This window comes from Chelonoidis abingdonii, chromosome 3, assembly GCF_003597395.2.
Source record: "Chelonoidis abingdonii isolate Lonesome George chromosome 3, CheloAbing_2.0, whole genome shotgun sequence".
Taxonomy (NCBI): Eukaryota; Metazoa; Chordata; order Testudines; family Testudinidae; genus Chelonoidis; species Chelonoidis abingdonii.
The window spans coordinates 204,178,669-204,197,416 of NC_133771.1; the positions used below are offsets into that span (position 1 = coordinate 204,178,669).

Genomic DNA, 18,748 nt, shown 5'->3' on the forward strand with positions numbered 1-18,748 from the left:
AAGGCAGAGAACGGAATGGCAGAGAATGGAAAATTGCAGTCCAAAAGGTGAATGTTACAGAAAATGGAGTGTGAGAACACAAGGTTAGAATGGAAACTGTTTGCAGCATTAACTATGCTTGTGACCAGCAAGCATTATAATACATATAAAGATGCCCTTTGGCAGTGTAATTATGTCAAACAAAGAAAAGCATTAAGAAGATAGTATATGAAATATAGTCCATAAAAGAATCATAGACTTTAAGGTCAGAAGGGACCATTATGATCACCTAATCTGACCTCCTGCACAATGCAGGCCACAGAATCTCACCCACCCACTCCTGTATCAAACCTGTGTCTGAGTTACTGAAGTCCTCAAATCATGGTTTAAAGACTTCAAGGTGCAGAGAATCTTCCAGCAAGTGACCCATGCCCCATGCTGCAGAGGAAGGCGAGGTGTCTTAAACAAAGCTGTTAAACAGCCTATGTCAGCCTGGGATCTGTCACCACCAGATTCTTAGAAATGGTGGCTGTGGCTAGGGTGACGAGACATCTCGATAAAATCGGGACTGTCCTGATTCTGAGGAGTTTGTCCCGCGTCCCGATCAGAGTACGGTTGGGATGCCATTTGTCCCGATATTTTGTTTCCTGGTCTTCGGCAGCAATTCGGCGGAGAGCCCTTCAGTCGCGGACTGTCTTCAGCGGTATTTTGGCGGCGGATGCTTCTGTCTTTCGTGGCAGGGTTTATTACCCGCCACCAAAATACCACCGAAGACCGTCCACGACTGAAGGGCTCTCCGCTGAATTGCCGCCGAACTCCCAGACAGTCTCGATATTTTCCCCTTAACGTCTGGTCACCCTAGTTGTGGCTGTCTTTCATTAGATTAGGACAGTTAGGGCATCCGTGGTGAGAGAAACTTTTCTATCCTGAACTTTCAGATTTGGGCCATGGGGAACCAGCATAGCATTTCCTTCTTTAAATAAATAAGGGTAGCTAGGAAGAGGACTAATTTCTTAGGCGCTCTGGAGATGAGAACACTGTTCATTGTTTTTAAATTGGAGAATATTTAGTGTTATATCAGCAGTGAGATCTGACTCTCACTGTTCTGAGAACGAGGTCTGGATTGCTATAAAGTAAATACAAAATCAGTCAAGTGAATTCTTCATCACCTGTCTCTGCAGCATACAGAAGGCAGTTTTGCCTTCCAAGAATGTCTACCCCTCTACAACGCCCAAAGCAAGAGATTACAGTAAAAGTTATTAAAACCCCTGCATGACAAAATCAATAGACTACAATTTTCCATGGCTTAATATAAAAATAATCAGAGAAACAGTGGCTCGAATGAAAAATATTGAGCTGCATTGGGGAATTGACAATTTCATGGACAAAGCAGAGGTGAAAACTAAAAAGTGAGCAAAGCCATCCAGTTTGCACCAAGGAATATATCAAAATCATAGCCAAAAAGTATGCTGCAATGGAAAGGTAACTGGAAACCCCAGGGAGAAAAATATCCATTTTGTGGAGAAGATGGATGGGGGTATAACTTTTATATAAAAAGTGCCCCTCACATCCTAATTGGTGAAGTACTTTTGAAGGCAGTGTTAAAACAAATTAATAGAGAGGTGTGGAAAATGGCTATGTGGTTAAAGCAGAGTACTGGGAGTCAGATTCTGGTGCTTTTTCTTGACTCTGCCACAGACTTGCTGTGTGCCCTTGAACAAATCATTTAGAATCTGAGTGATTTAGCACCCACTAAAGTGAACAGAAAGACTCCTATTGACTTGAGTGGGCAGTAGAGCAGACCATCTCTGAGTGTCGGGTTCAGTCTGTAAAATGGACATGAGACCATGAGCAATAAAAGAATCAATCTGTGTCTTTAAAAGTCATTTTCTAATCTGGAACTATAGTCATTATGTGCTATCATAGTTGTCTGGTTATTCCATGGTGTCACCTCCTGGGTGGAGTTAAGGTAGTTTGGGTGCCTCAGTTGTGTATTTTCATACTGTTTGGATTTCTTTTATGTTTAAACGTAATACTGGATTTCCTAGGTTTGTTATGCTTGTGTTTGAAGAGAAATGTTTTTAAGCATAAGTGTCTGATATGTACTCAACTTTAACTCCAGTTATAACGTAAGTTTATTTGGGAATAAATAATCATTAACACTATAGTCAGGCAAACTATTAACTAACACAAAATTGTTAATGATTTAATATTGTAGGGGGGTTATTTGCATATTTAAGTATGTATACTCTGTCTTCCAGGTGTGTTGTCTAACTGAACTCAAAGATTTCTCAACAATAATGCGTCATTGTGAGATGGGCTCTGTGTGTGCTGAGGATGAAGTAGCTTGGCAAGGATGTTTTCAAGCGATTATAGCTTTGTGTCGCCTCCTTACCTGGCTGGATTAGCAAATCCTTTACAAATGGGTTGACACCATTATGTTAAATTGGTTGTGTAATACTTGTTACTCTAGAACTATTGGAATATATTCCTCTAGCAATGACTCAATAGTCATCACCCTTGTGAAATTGACTTATGTCCCAATATTGCCAACCCCAAATGCTCAAATATCATGAGTCAGATCCCCCAAAATTATGAGATTTGCTTTAAAAATCAGAGGATTTTAAATAAGAAATCTTGGGATTTTTCTTTGTCTTTAGGCTTTTGAACTTGTAGGACACATTTGGGTCACACTTCCACAGTTGTCTCTGTAACCACAAGGTCTAGAATCTTTATTTATTTATGTATCTCTAGATATAAAAGTAAAGTAAAATAAAATGAATGAGGTAGTGTGACTGGGGTCCTGGGAAGCTGCACTGACGTTACTCCGTTTCGGGCAAACTGCAAAGAGTGGGGCAGACAATCCCCAAAGCTGGTGGATATTCTAATGCTTAGATTTACCAAATGAGCACAAAAGAGCTTCTACAATACCTTACTGGTTGTGCAGAAGCCAAAACACAGTTCCCTTATAGCAACTCAGCCTTGGGCGTCCACTCAGACGCCCAAGTCAAATATGATGAGGATTACTGAAAATCTTATCCATCATATAAGAAAGTTCTACCAATTCCAAAAGATCAGACACATTACCTCCCAAGTTAATGAATATTTCAGATCTTACCGAAATGCACGCTTACAGCTAATTCTTATTAACTAAACGAAAATTTATTAAAAAAGAAGAGAAAGAGTATTGGTTAAAAGATCAGTGTACATCAGGAATCATAACACTCAAAAACCAGTAGGAGAACACTTGAACCTCTCTGGCCACTGAGTAACAGACCTGAAGGTGGCAATTTTGCAGCAGAAAGACTTCAAAAACAGACTCCAACGAGAAACTGCTGAGCTTGAATTGATTTGCAAATTAGATACCATTTACTCTGGCTTGAACAGAGACTGGGAATGGCTTTGTCATTACACTACTTGAATCTATTTCTTTATGATAACTATCCTTGCACCTTGTGTCAACTGTCTGTAATTGGCCATCTTGATTATCACTACAAAAGTTTTTTTCTTGCTGATAACAGGTCTTAATTAATTAGCCTCTTAGAGCTGATATGGCATCTTCTCCGTATGTGTACCTGTATATATATATATACTCCTCTTATATGTTCCATTCTATGCATCCTGTGAAGTGGGCTGTAGCCCACGAAAGCTTATGCTCAGATGAATTCGTTAGTCTCTAAGGTGCCACAAGTACTCCTGTTCTTTTTAAGTATGCATACAGACATGAGTACCATTCTGAGATCAGTTTTATAGTAGAGGTGGTGAGCTTTGTAGTTGCAAAGAGTTCTTTCAGAATTAGTCCATAGTTTATAGTCCAGTGTTCATATTCATGGTGATCCAGATGGGACTGGAGATCTGAGTTAAAAAGGAGCAGGACCTAAGCAGATCTGAGATAAAAAAGGAGCAGGACCCAAGGGTTTTTTATGCAGTTCCAGGCCTTCTCTTGACAGTTCAGAGTCCTTAGGCAAACAATAGGCAATCATCCAGACTCTGAAGTAGACCTGTTTCCTAAGTATCAAGCTATAAGCTAAAAATCTTATTTTTAAATGGTGCTTTAAATGTAGATAGCCTACACATATAGTTAAATTTATATCTAATCTTCAGGGGCGGCTCCAGGCCCCACCACGCCAAGCATGTGCTTGGGGCAGCATGCCGTGGGGGGGCGCTCTGCCGGTCGCCGGGAGGGCGGCAGGCGGCTCCGTTGGACCTCCCGCAGGTGTACCTGCGGAGGGTCCGCAGGTCCCGCGGCTCCGGTGGAGCATCCGCGCTGCGGGAGGTCCACCGGAGCTGCGGGACCAGTGGACCCACCGTGGGCACGTCTGCTGGAGGTCCACCGGAGCCGTGGGACCAGCAACCAGCAGAGCGCCCCCTGCGGCGTGCCGCTGTGCTTGGGGTGGCGAAATGGCTAGAGCCGCCCCTGCTAATCTTCAAACAGATGATAAAGCTGATTGCTTAAACACAAGATTAAATACACATCTTAAGACCTCATACAACTTATTTCCACAAACCATCAACTCTCATCTGTCTATGCAAAAGAAAGATAGTAAGATCTCCAGCTGTTTTCCACCATTTGCAGGTGATCTGTTCTATATTTCAAAGAGAAATCAATACAGTGATATCCGTATATTTACAGGTTTCAGAGTAGCAGCCGTGTTAGTCTGTATCCGCAAAAAGAACAGGCGTCCTTGTGGCACCTTAGAGACTAAGAAATTTATTTGAGCGTAAGCTTTCGTGGACTATATTTACAATTCATTTAAATGTTAATATCTCCTTTTGATCTCTGAATTAACAGAATACAGCATAGAGAGGAACTGTTTGATTACATTGTCAGCCTCTAAGCATGTGTGTGTAAACACACAAAAACACAATCATCATCTACCAATATGTCCCTAAAGGTTGAATTTGGGTGATTTATCCTGCGGGATGCTCGACCCTTTTGGCCATGTATCACAGGTGGAGATTCTCATATATGTTCATTTGACTCTAGGATCTGAGGCCTTAAGAAAAATATTGCAAGACTCACAATAAAGTAGAGAGACATGAACACAGATGCCCTCTGTTCCCCACAGTTGCTTGTTCCCCTTTGGCTCCAAACTCCTTTTGCCCCCAGTGTTTTCCTGAGAGTCCATCTTTTCATAATATAGCTGTCCAGCTATGCAATCTTACTGTCTTTTGAGTTTCACTTTTGCATAGACTGATGAGAGTTGATGGTTTGTGGAAATTACTTGTATGAGGGTTTATGGTGTGTATTTAAACTTGAGTTTAAGCAGCCAGCTTTATAATCTGTTTAAAGATTAAACATAAATTTAAATATATGTAGGCTATCTAAATTTAAGCACCATTTAAACTAAGGTTTTTAGCTTATACCATTTTTATTTTGAATGTTTCCATTTTTACCATTCTAAGCAATGTAGAAAGCTATTTTATTTCTCTCAATAACAAACCTAGTTTATTCTAAAGATTTGCTGCTTTATGCCTACAACAAATCAAACTTAGAGAAGTACTGCTTATTTGTTTGCAAGTATATTTCTCTGTGACATCTGTTTTTTAAGAACCTGAGATCTGCCATTAATAATGAGTTATAAGAAATGCAAATCTGTTCAGCAGAAAGAATTATTCCTGTCCTTTGAGTTTTGATTATTAGCATTTCTCAAAGGCAAGGGTGGCTGAAATTTGCAGCATTAGTCAGTCACACAAGAGAAGGAAGTTTCATAAATGCAGACAGATGTCACTTAGGTGAGCTTGTATGCAACAGGCCAATCATTTCTGCATGAACTGGTAAAACTACTATAGGGAGTTCTTATCTCTGAACTTAAGTCAGGAACATTAGTCAAATGGCAATACATTCTGTAAGTGTAGCGCTCCAGGGGCCTCATTATCCTATCATTTTCAGTGAAGTCAATGAGAAATGAATACACAACTAACAGACTGATCAGGTCCTGGTAGTGTATTTGGAATGGGAACATTATGAATTTAAGCCAAAATAATTCCCATACTAGGAAAAACATTCAGAGGGCAAGAATTTCCCCAACGCTTCCACTAGATCAGTGGTCCCCAAGGGAAAGTCAGGGGTAGGGGGAAGGAGTTAAATAATTAAATAAGCAAGTTATTACCTTTTTATTTAAAACTTTTAAATAAGAATTGATAAAAATTCATACTGTTATTTGTCCACTTGTAACTTAAGACATTGTCCATTACTTTATATAACTATTTATTTTAAAAACTCTGCTATATGAATTAGGGAAAACCCGTGTTTTAAGTATTAGTCAGTGGTTAGGATTGGAAGCAGAGTACCTTTTTTTTGTTGCTTGGCAACTATATCTTCAAGAAAGTTAGGAGTGTTTTCAAGTTGCTTCCTCTTTTTCAGCGATGGAGGTTTCTGTAATAACTAGAACTTTTAAAACAGAGATAGTGGAGAGGAGAAGGGAGGATGGGAAAGCAACCTAGGAAGGGAGGGAAATCTGAGCCGAGGGAGATTAATTAATTTTGTCAAGTTATCTTAGGCTTTGTCTACACTTACAGTTTTGCAGCGCTGGCAGTTACAGCTGTGGTCGTACAGCTGTGTACGGCCAGCGCTGCAGTGTGTCCACACTGACAGCGACCAGCACTGCAGTGTGTCCACACTTTGCACCAGTTGCAGCGCTGTTGTGAGTGGTGCATTGTGGGCAGCTATCCCACAGAGCACCTCGTCCCATTTTGTCGCTGTGGGTTGTGGGAAGGGGACGGAAGGGTGCGGGTCATTCCGCTTTCCTGTTCCAACGACCCGTGCTTGCCTGGAATCGGACCCCAATGCCTAGAAGGGCCCGCACCTTAGGCACCTTTTAAAAAAAAAACAAAAAAAAAAAAAACTTACCCCGTCCCCAGCTGCGGTCTGCTCCATGGTCCGCTCCTTTGAGTGAAGCGCCGGGGGAGCGCGGCATGGGCCCCGCTCTCCCAGCTAGAGCTCCAGCCGGGCGGCGGGGCTTGCGGCGCTCCGGCCGGGGGCTCCAGCCATGAGAGTGGGGAGCGGTGGGGCTTTTGTCGCGCTCCGGCCAGAGAGAACGGAGTCGCGCGGAGGCTTGCCGCGCTCTGGGCCAGAGCAAGCGGGAGGGCAAGCCCGCGACCCCGGCTGGAGCTCCGGCCAGAGCACGGCAAGCCCCCGCGACCGCCCCGGCTGGAGCTCCGGCAGGAGCTCCGCGACCCGGCTGGAAAGCTCTGCGCCTTCCCCTTTAAATAGCCCCCCTGAGCCCTGGGGCAGTGAGGGGGGTATTTTAAAGTCCTGGGGCTCCAGCTGCCTCTGCCACCCCGGTCCTTCAAATAGCCGCTGGAGCCCCGCCTCCCTCTTGCATTCCCAGCGCTCCCGCGGCTATTTAAAAGGTCCCCCCGGAGAAGGGGTTTGGGGGCTACTTAAAGGGCTGGGGTTCCAGCTGCCTCTGCTGCACCCCATGACCTGCCCACACCAGTCCAGCCCCCCTGCCTGCAGCCAGCTCTGCACCCCGTGCCCACAGCCACCTCTGCCCAACACCTACCTGTCCTGTCTCCAGCCAACCCCTGCCACACACCCTGCAGCCTGCCCAAAGCCAGCCCCCCCCCCACACACTGCTGCCCGCACCAGCTCTGCACACTCTGCCCAGCCCGCATCCCCCTGCCCTGTTTCCAGTCAACCCCTGCTGCTGCACCCACTGCCTGAAGCCAGCCCGCCCCACACCCCCTTGTCTCCAACCAGCCCCACATCCCTTGCCTGCCTGCAGCCAGACCCTACCTCCAGTCAGCCCCTGCCCTGCCTTCAGCCAGCCCCCATGTCCACTGCTGCCCTGCAGTTTTCCAGGGCATTAACCCTGCAGGGAGCAGCTGGAACCAACACATGTGCACACCCCCAGGGAGTGGCGGGGACCCACACATGTGAAACAGCAGTCATTAATAACCAATCAACAGCATATATGATGCAATGTATATAATTTTATTATTCATATAGTTATGGAAAGTAAAATAATACATGAAAGAAATGAGAGGCTTTTTTCCCCCCTTTTTTTTTAAGTCATCCCTGCCGATCTGTGCTTCTCTTGGTAGTCAATTTCCTTTCTCTTGGCAGCCTTCTCCTTTATCTTGGCAGCCTGTTCCTTTTTCATGGTTTCCTTATCCCTCCAGTCTTGCAACTTTTTATTTTCTGTGGAATACAGATTCTAACTGCTTTCACCATCTCTTCTTAGTCTTCCTTGGTTTTTTTTCTTAAGCTTTGCTGTCTTTCAGAAGTCTGCACTGATGGAGCAGTATTCAAGGTCACTTTAAAAAAAAAAACAGAGAGAAAACTGTTAATACAGAGCCTGCATTGTTTTAAGAGTTTTTGTAGCATCATTTACACATTCTGAGCATAGCACAGAGAGGCCGCAGCTGCAGATAGAGATGGCGAGTTTCCCCACACGCGGCTCACAGTGGAAGGGGGGGAACGTGGGCTGCGTGGCTCACCTGGGAAGGGGTGGGGGTGGGGGTTGCTTCACTCTGGAAGCCATGGGGGTTTCTGTGACTTGTGAAAGCAAAAGAGCAAAGAAATAAAAATCTGAGCAGCTACAGGGAACATTGGAAGCCATGAACCCTAACACTGAACCCTACACCCACATCTGCCACAGCAGCTACTCTCAGAGCCATCTTGCACACACAGCTCACCTGGGAAGGGGGTGGGTGGGGGTTGCTTCACTCTGGAAGCCATGGGGTTTCTGTGGCTTGTGGAAAGCAAAGAGCAGCTACAGGGAAATAACACTGAACCCTACACCCACATCTGCCACAGCAGCTACTCTCAGAGCCATCTTGCACATGCAGCTCACCTGGGAAGGGGGTGGGGGTTGCTTCACTCTGGAAGCCATGGGGTTTCTGTGGCTTGTGGAAAGCAAAGAGCAGCTACAGGGAAATCAATGGGTTATTCCACATCTAGGCATGCTTGCAGGCAGCCATAGCCCCCCTGCTCCAAAACACATTTGCATCCTTATAATAAAAGCTTCTTACCAGGAACAGGCTCCTCTGCTGGTTCCTCACTACCAAGTCCCAGCAGCTGCGACTGGCTAGCTTCTTCCTGGCTGGAAAATAGCTCCTGCCTGCATGACTCCTGGGAGTCTCCAAACACCTCAGTAGCCTCCCTCTCGGGTTCCTCTACAACCTCCCCCTCCTCTCCAGGCTCTGAGCCCAGGGCAGTGGAGTGCAAAGTGATGACCAGAGAGGCTGAAGAGGAATGCTGGGATAAGTCCTAATACCCTGGAGGCCAATAAAAACGCTGGTGAGTGTCCACACCTGATGACCAGCGCTGCATCACCAGCGCTGGTCTCGCTAAACACCGGAAGCAGACCCAGGTGTACAGCCAGCGCTGCAAACAGGGAGTTGCAGCGCTGGCTGAGCTTTTAAGTGTAGACACCTGCTAAGTTGCAGCGCTGTAACCCCCTCACCAGCGCTGCAACTTGCAAGTGTAGACAAGGCCTTAAAGAACAAGCGGCAGTGGCGTATTTAGCAAACAGAGAGGATATAAAAAAATGTAAATAGTGTATAAAAATATTTGAGAAAGAAGGTTATATGATTGAATGAGAAATGGGGCTCGATGGGTTAAAGCAGTTGGGAACCCATATCCCTGGGTTTTAATCCTGATTTTGAGAGGAGTGAGGGTTGTTATCTGCTCTTTCAAAACCTGAATTTGTTCTCTCAGTGTCTGTTGCTGTTGTCTGCTGAATGGATTGCAGGATTGCCTTTCTTTGCTTTTGGGGCATGGATCAGCGTTTAGGTTACACTCCTTGTCAGTACCTGGCCCGAGCTGAAGAAGCTAATGATCCAACCAGTGGACCAAATTCAGTGAGGAATCCTGGTCATGTGCCACTTGAGGCATGTTGCGCATACATTAAGAAACTGCTTTTAACTGTTTCTGGGCAAATCCACACATGAATGCATCAATTTTAGGTGTTAACTCGCTCACTCCAGGTTTTTCACCTTGACATTCTTTTTTATCCACTCCTCCGTGATTAAGTTGCAGCTCCTGTCTCCTAATGTTCTCTGTGAACTGTTCCATTTTTTCCTTTTATCTGATTTACCAATCCAGAGTCTACTTCCCCCTCCTGTGCACTTACTGCCCCCTTTCTGACAGGCACCAGTTTTGGTCTCATAAGAACGGCCATATTGGGTCAGACCAATGGTCCAGCTAGCCCAGTGTCCGGTCTTCCGACAGTGACCAATGCCAGGTGGTTTAAGTTTGATTGGAACCTGGCTCTTATTGTACAGTGGTGGTTGCAATGCAGTGGCCTGTGCCCATGAGTTGTTACGTGGTTGGTCTGGGTCATTCCACATGTCCCCATTGCAATGCCCATTCCAATCATCCCCTGTTTCATCTTCTAATTTTGCTAGAGCCACCTTTTTCCATTTCTGTCCCCATTCTTCAGGCCTTGTATAAATGCCCAAAGTCCATTGTAGCCCAAAGAGATTTATAACGGGGGACGGCATTTCTCTTCTTTTGCAGATTCTCTACAGCTGTTTCCAATTTCCTATTTTGTTCCTGTACTTGCTGTACCATATAATGTCTCTGGACTGCTTGCCATCCTGCTAAGAGAGAGTTTTCCAGACCTCTCTTCCTTCTTTTAACTCTTTTTTGGTTTCTGTTATTTGCCCTGCCAATTCTGTGGCGTGTTGTCTTAACCATTTAACAGTCATGGCTATAGTTGCCAATATTCTACCTTTTTTTACTCTAATTGTTATTTTTAAAGCTCAGTCTCTGCCATCACTTTACATATTCCAGTCCATCATTTTCCACTATCTTTTTTTTTTAAAACTCATATGGACTTCCTTTGAGGGCTGTGCAGTGTATCCATACCTTATCAAACTGTAGGGATTTGAAGGGAGAGAATAAGAGGGGTTCCCTAGCTTGGATTTTTCTGCTGTATTAGATCGCGATTCCTACAGAGGACAGCTTGCCTACTTATCGGATGAGCGGTCAGGGTCACCAGTGTTAGTTGTTGGCGGTGTGTATATTCTGTGTGTGCTGTGCTGGCTCTGCACAGCTAGCCAGCCCAGCAGACCTTGACTGAACTGTCCAAAGAGACCACAGACTCAGGTCAGTGGCGGAGGTGCTGGGCCAGATTTATTGTCAACAAAGCATGGTCCTAGCTCCCTGGGTCAATGTCTGCGATTACACTAGCACATGTATGCCTGTTACAATGGACCAATTCAGTGAGCGGCAGGACTTTCTGCTCTCCTCTAGGCCGGAAGATGATGAGGACGAGGTATCTCAACATTTATTGATTGAGACAATCAACTGGGATAAACATCTTAGGTACCACCTTACGTGTCTCGTGACATGTTCATTACTTCTCCTTGTACCTTTCTCCTGTGTTTCAGACAAAGCATCTACGTTCATCACTTCTGTCAAATCATCTTGTGCTGGCTTGGGGTGTCCTTATGCTGATCTGCTGGAACACGTTTACATATTCAGTGTGTTTTAGCGATGCTGCTGGTACTTGTGTCAAGTTCTTTTATCAGCAAGCATCTGCTTTTTGACAGGGCCTGACTTTTGCTCATAGCATAACTTTTGGTGACTTTGGTTCAGTGCTCAGGCCATGCTTCAGGCTCTTGCTTCGTACTACACTACCAAGTGGCTGCTGGTAGGAAGCCCAGATCTGTCCTTTACTCTGGGTTTCAGGCCAGGTAACCTATAACATGAAGCCAAGGTCTATATCTCTTAGATATAGCTGCAGTTTCCCTGGGCTGCTTCCTACTTTACTAGATTCTCCCCTCTCTGGGTTTGCCATCCTCCAACACCTTCCACTCGGGAGTGACTGTAGCCTACTTCCTTGCAGTCTTTCCCTGCCCTTGCAATAGTCAACAACCTGGCTATATACTGGCCCCACCTGCTCCTGCTCAGCCGAGCTTACTCCTAATTAGTGGCCTGCTTCCTGGCTCCTCCTCCAGGTCTACTCAGGGGTTTTAATTGGCCTTCCGGGCCACCTTAACCCTTACCAACCCAGCATGGGACAGAGGTCTCATCACATACGCTAACATACATTTAAAGAGCACTGATATACAGTCTCCTATCTGACATTTCCTTGGATTATTTAATTCACCATTTTCTTTGAAGTTCAGCCAGAAGAGCTCTGAGTATTTTAGCTCTTTGCGTGTGCACTCTGCTCTGCCCCACCTCTTCCTGCTCCTGCCCTGTCTGGTAAGTGGAGCGACCTGGTCCCAGCCTGCTTTGCTCCCCTGGCTCCCAGCGGTGCAACCGTTGAGTGCTGGAGGGCAGGTCCTCCCATCCCCCAAGGCTGGGAGCCAGGGGAGCAGAGTGAAGCAGGCTGGGGCTGGGGGGTGAGTTTCCCACTGCCCCCCAGCCTCACTCCGCAGAGCCCTGGGGCCCCACACAGCCCCATGGTTAGGGGTTCCATAGGGGACCAAAATGGCTAAGAATGGCTCTGAACTCACTATTCCTGTCAAGCAGGGAATGGGTTTGTTAATTTGTCCTACAGAAAAGACATCACCTCCTCAGCAGCCAAGAAAATGACAAAACATCCAAAGTGTAGAACTGCTGGCAAATATTTTCAACACCACTGCAGCACAGGAGGAAAAAAGTCATACAAGAAGGAACCTAGACCAGGAGGAAATTAGAACACTTGTGCTGCTGTCTTAATGTGTGGCATTGTTTTAAATTACATTCATGGTAAAAGTTAGTCCTAATAGCTAAGGTGTGGCTGCCTGGGAGTTCAGCTGGATGAGAGGGTAAATGAAAGGTCAGTTCATTTTTCAGAGGAATGATTTTATATCCCTGACCGTCTTCAGATCTAGATACTATATACTTTTTTTTTTTACACTTGTTTTAGCTGAGACAGAGATCTATATACATAATCTACCCCCCTCAGATATCTTGTGCGTTTGAGTCCATGAACAAGTGAATGCAAGTGAATTTCAGTGATGTATAAATATCAGGAGTGTGATAATCTCTGGCAAATGTAATACAATTTGCAGCTGCTTGACAGTTTCTTAAAGGCTTCCCACATTGCCAGTGACAATTTCACTATATGCATTAAAATGTTGCTACCATTAGTAGCTCAAATACCAGTCATATTTTAAAAAAACATCCTAGTTTCAGATACATTCCCTAGTTTATGCCTGTAGAGACAAATGCTTTTTAACTTTTGAACTGTCAGGTTGCTGAATTGAGTAAAGTTTTCTTTTAATTGATTCTGAACCTCATGTTAAACTACACATCAGAACAGAAGCTTCTTGTACAAAATTATGGCAAAATTTCTCATGGTTTATGATGTTCATATTACTGGGCTTTTTCATTTTTTGTTACAACAGTCACAGTTCTGATATAAGAATCGCTGTTATGTGTTTATACATCACATATTTTGTAGAACCTCTTACAATTAATGATTTTTCCCCACAAAAATGCAGAAGAGCCTCCCCTTTTTACTCTAATCAGTTGTACAAATTATAGTAGCTGTAAGGAGACCACTACCAGTAATATATAAACATTATATACTCTCCTACATATTTACAAAGAATGTTTACATTTCTTTTAATTGTTAACAAATTTGTTTTCACTGTGTAATATAAAAAGAGTTTCTAGCCCTCATGATGGCAAAGATGACCTTCGGAATGTGAATTGGCTATTAACTGATGGCTTGATATCTGCCTGAGTCTGCAGCCAGTCTGAAACATGAGTTCTAAGCGCTTTGAATGTCTGCCTTTTGTTTCAGTGGGCTGCTAGTACTGAAGACTGACATTGTTTTTGCTTAACTTATAAGCAGTAAATGTCAATATTGATTTCCTTTCAACAGTAGCTTCCAATGCTTTTCACTGTAGAAGTTACTGTTGAAATGGAATCAATATTAATGTTCACTGCCTATCATTTTAGCAGGAACATCAAGTTAATATGCAAGCTTTTGTGTGTCATTGTTGGCTGTTTCGACAGATATTGAGGTGGAGTGGGATAACTAATGACTTTCAAGAATTGTTGTAGTGGGGAAGAAAAAATTCACACACATCCCTTCCAAATTTAACTCTTTTCCCAAAAGTGGGAGGGAGGCAATGTTGTATGTGCTCCCAAGTACCTGAAGCTTGCCACCTGGAAACCACAAACCAAAACCATCTCCCACATCATCTTGGGGAGAAAAAAGCACCAGCTGTTCCGTACCCAAATGCCAAAACCTCCAGCTGTCACTTGCCTGGATGCCAAAGCCTCCAGATAGCTCAGAAGGTGATGTTACTAATTGTCAGTATAATGACACAGATATGACAAGTATTTGCAACACATTTAAAATCTGGGTCAATGGAAAATAAAATCAATTGAGTTTAATATCAAAATAAATTAATAAAACAATGTTGTATTGAATGACCTGGATTAGAGGGATGGTGAATGGGGTGGGATGGTCAATGCTGCATATTTTAGCTCTAATGTGCTTGTTAGGATGCAAGATCCTCACAGTATGTAAGTTATATGCTAAAGATAGGCCTGAGCCTCCATGTTCTGATCTGGATCCAGATTCTGACATACACCCTTTCCCCCAAGTTTCAGGTGTTCAGATCCTAGCTTTTGAACAGCCATGAAATTCTAATCCGAGTCGTGTTTCATATTCTGAATCTCCACAAATTTCAGAGTGGGTTTGTTTGGCCGAGGTCCATCTCCAATATATATATAATGTTTTTAAAATATAACGCATATCTTTTTATTTGTCTGACCATTATACCTAATGGTCACATAATACAGTGATGCCTAATATAGCGTAACTTCTTCACAGGTGAGCGTTTTGCCACCCATCAATATTGTTGTATAGATTAACTAAAAAAAGCGATTAATACAATGAGAATTATTACCAAGGACATAATTGGTTTTATACAATAATATTAGGCAACATGCTGCTAATTCTCTAAGCATGTGGAAGCAAGTAGATGAAAGGAAAATGGTGGAGGAAATTCAAGGAATATAATTTTGAGGAAAAAGAGGTTGATGTAGTAAAGATACTCTCCACCACTGCCCCCTGGTGCACCACTTCAGATTACTCACTTGAAGATGTCTAGACAGGAACTAAATGTAACATCTCTCTAAATTATCCAGGTCAGGGTTTAATAGGGTTGAAGAATTATTGCTGAAAAACTGGAGATTGCTGAAGTACTCCTCTACATTGGGTGTTTATGTTCAAAGGCAAAAATAAAGTTTGTAATTTAATATACTGTGCTTCTGCATATTGTATGCAAGCATAAACTCCTTACAGCCCTAAACTATACTTATATACTAGGCAATGGTTCTTTTATTTTGTTCTCTCTTGACATTCTCAGGCAGCCAGTTTGAATTTGTGCGGAAAGAGGCAATTGTTTTTGGAAGTGCCCCACTCTGAACAGTGACTCTAACAATGAAATTGTGTGGTTGCATGTTTGTGTCTCAATGATATCCTCATTTGACACAGTCAATGATAGAGTGAAGATATTTTTTACTGCCATCCCTGCAGACCAAACTTCAACTTTAAGAGTAATGGTGGTTTCTTTCCTCTTTTGCATCATTACCAGAAATAAGACTTTATGGGCCAATTTCACTTTCCGTGATACGTATGTAAACCTATTGCCTTCTATGAGTTTGAACAAATATAACTGACTGGAAATTAACAATTGTATTCATGCTCAGGAAGGTATAGAATCCTATTCACTCTCTCTTCATGAGTTGGCTTCTGCAATTCCCACAGGATTAAAAAGTAGTGACGTAAACAGATATGATTCTGAACATCTACAAGGAATGCATCTATTGCATAGGTAATAGACATCTTTAGATAGTCATTTTTCAGAATAAAACTGTGCTGTTGGTAGTTTCATTTTCAGTGTAATACATAAGCTTTTACCATATTTACGTGGATTCTGCTTGGACACTCTAAAGTTAGGCCAATTATTCATGTCTTTATGCTCACCCGCGATGACTTTTAGTAACATGCTGCCGCTAACCTAGGGTCACCTGAAGCCCAGCGTAACTATCTGCAAAGCATGACTTCAGTAAAAGCTCTCAGATTTAATAATGGAAACTGTATAGTTATCATAGACAAAATCAAATGAAATAGGTGGTAACACAATCGGAGATAAGCTTACAATGATTTTAACAGATGATTCTGGTCTTTAAAATATACAGAATTCCTAAACAGCTCATATTCTCTTCTTTGCAGCCAGTGTAATATGCAGGTTCAGTTTACAGACTTTTGATTTTTATGTTGGTAGATGGAGACATTCAAATTCCTATATTTGCTTTGCAATTATTCACTTGTGACAGTACAATCCTGTTGTTTTAGTATAGAATGGATTATATTAACATTAGTAGAATGGCATAATGGGGTTGGACCTAATGGCATGTACAGTAACTTGTGAATATTTGTCATTTTCCTCTCTGATCACTTTGTATTTTAAAGAGAATTGTTTTCAGCTTAGCTTTTCATTTACAGTACCAGTTAATTCTCTTATATCTGTTACAGCTTGCTACTTTAGAATTCCCTCCAAAGAAGCTATTTGGAAATAAGGATGAAAGAGTGATCGCGGAACGGCGGAGTCACTTAGAGGTAATGGTAATTTTTTAACAAACGTTTGAGAGTATATTTAGACAGAGTTGTGTCTGCCTGACCTGTAGGAACCATTCCCATATGCCAGAAGTTAAACAGTCTATTTGTAAGCGTGAAGTTACTTGCTGCTTCATTTACCACAGGAGATGGCAGCAGTAGATTGCAAAGTAATGAAACATGCTTATGAAAAAAAAACCTTCTGGTCTTTTTTAAAAAAAGGCACCTTTAGTTTTGTTCATAGGAGGTAGATTTATTTAAGAAGGAAAAGGTGGTAGATGAGGTGAAGTAAGCATTCAGTGTAGACAGATGGTCTCCACACAGCGTAAGATTTTAAAGAAGATTGCCTACTATAAACTCAATTTACTAACTGAAGCTTTGCAATATTTTATCTTAATTACTGTATCAGAATATCTGGGGATGAAGATGCAAGCACTCTTTAGGCTTCATTGAGCTTTATTTGTAATCTAACTTCTTTTGAATTTACTTTATTTCTTCTCTGAAGTACTATTAGAATTAAGTTTGATTGTAGCATAACAATGTTTCTGATCATTTTCAAATCCTCTTGCTGTGGTGTGCACACAGTACACAGTTCCAACTCAGGGTCGCCTGGAGGATTCCGGGGGCCTGGGGTCTTCAGCGGCGGGGGCCCCCGCTTCGGCAGTAATTCGGCAGCAGGGGGTCCTTCCTCTCTGGGACCCGCCACCGAAGTGCCCCAAAGACCCGCGGCGAGGACCCCCCGCTGCCAAATTACTGCCGAAGCGGGACTGCCGCTGAAGTGCAGTCAGGTCTTCGGCGGTAATTCGGTGGCAGGGGGTCCTTCCGTCCCAGAGCGGAATGACCTCCCACCGGCGAAGACCAGGAGCGGAAGAAGCTCTGGGGGCCCCGAGAGTTTTCTGGGGTCCCTGGAGCGAGTGAAGGATGCTGCTCCAGGGGCCCTGAAAAACTCTCTTGGGGGGCCCTGCTGGGCCCACAGCCTGGGGTAAATTGCCCCACTTGCCCCCCCACCCCGGGTGGCCCTGTTCCAACTTCCAAATCCTTCTAGCTATTCTACAGGGCACCTGTGAGGATTCTGTATTTCATTAATAACTCATTCATCATTATAGCATAGGGTATTTGTGGGGGGGGACATCCAGATTTTGTACTAATGTACATCATTCTGCAACCCTGTTATAGCTAATGGGGTTGCGTGGGGATGCAAGTCTGTATGGAGTTGGAGCCATTGCATTAAGTTAAAATAATAAGAAGTGCGGTTTAAACAGAACAAAGAGAAAACAAAGAAAATTGTATCATACTCTGAACCTTATGATTCTTATTTTTAGTTAATCTTTTTCTACATACCACAGCATTTTGTGAAACTCAAGCATCTCTTCCCACTGACTTTTGTCGGGCTGCTACCCAACAGTGCAATTTCAAAATGTAATCTGTTTTCTGCTTCAGGTTCTTCTACAGTAGTTTAAAATGCTCTTCCTATTACTAAATCTCTGGTTATATTCCATTCTCAGTGCTGGAATTAGCTTCCGTATTTTGTCCCCCACACAGTAACTTAATCTCTTGTCTTTGTTGATTTCATTAATTGATTTTATTTCAGTGTTTATACATGTACATCTCAATATTCTAACTGCTTTGTAAAATGATGGAGTTTAGTCTTGGTTATATAGTATTTATAATTTTAGATATACTTATACAAATAGTCTCTAACATTTTAATTTATTATACCCACCTTAATTAAATTAAACTGTTTAAACCTTATTTATTAGCTATATATAGTTCAGCTATCATAATATCTGGACACTATTTACCCATACATACCGTACATATTCCCACATTACTCAGTAATCCCCAACAAGAAAGAACCCAAACTAGAAATACTAAGGAGCCCAGTGTCTAACTGAATACTAACACCCACTGACAGGAAAAGCCTGGTCAAAGATCTGTGGTAACACTGTAAAAGTGCAATATTTTGGATTACCAATGACAGTGTATTCTGAAGCTTTGCCCCTGCTACTGACAGTGCTTTGCTTTTGGCTCTTATGACTTCTGTGCTGTGAAATTACACCTGAAGTACTGCAGCTAGCTTGGTAGAACAGAGTGACTGAGGCTGTTTTAGCAATAACTGTCTCCAAGATCAGTAAGGCTTTTTTAAAAGCAGCAGAGAATCCTGTGGCACCTTATAGACTAACAGACGTTTTGGAGCGTGAGCTTTCGTGGGTGAATACCCACTTCGTCAGACGCAGGTAGTG

The 18,748-nt window shown here is 43.1% G+C and overlaps 1 protein-coding gene across 2 annotated transcripts in view; it reads left to right on the plus strand.

The window, feature by feature from the left end:
• KIF16B (kinesin family member 16B) overlaps positions 1 to 18,748 on the plus strand; it is a 220,011-nt gene that overhangs the window by 163,553 nt on the left and 37,710 nt on the right. For both annotated transcript variants that reach the window (XM_032763280.2, XM_032763281.2), the window contains one exon: positions 16,425 to 16,508. In XM_032763280.2, the coding sequence (XP_032619171.1) occupies positions 16,425 to 16,508 (84 nt within the window). The remainder of the gene's footprint in view (positions 1 to 16,424; positions 16,509 to 18,748) is intronic.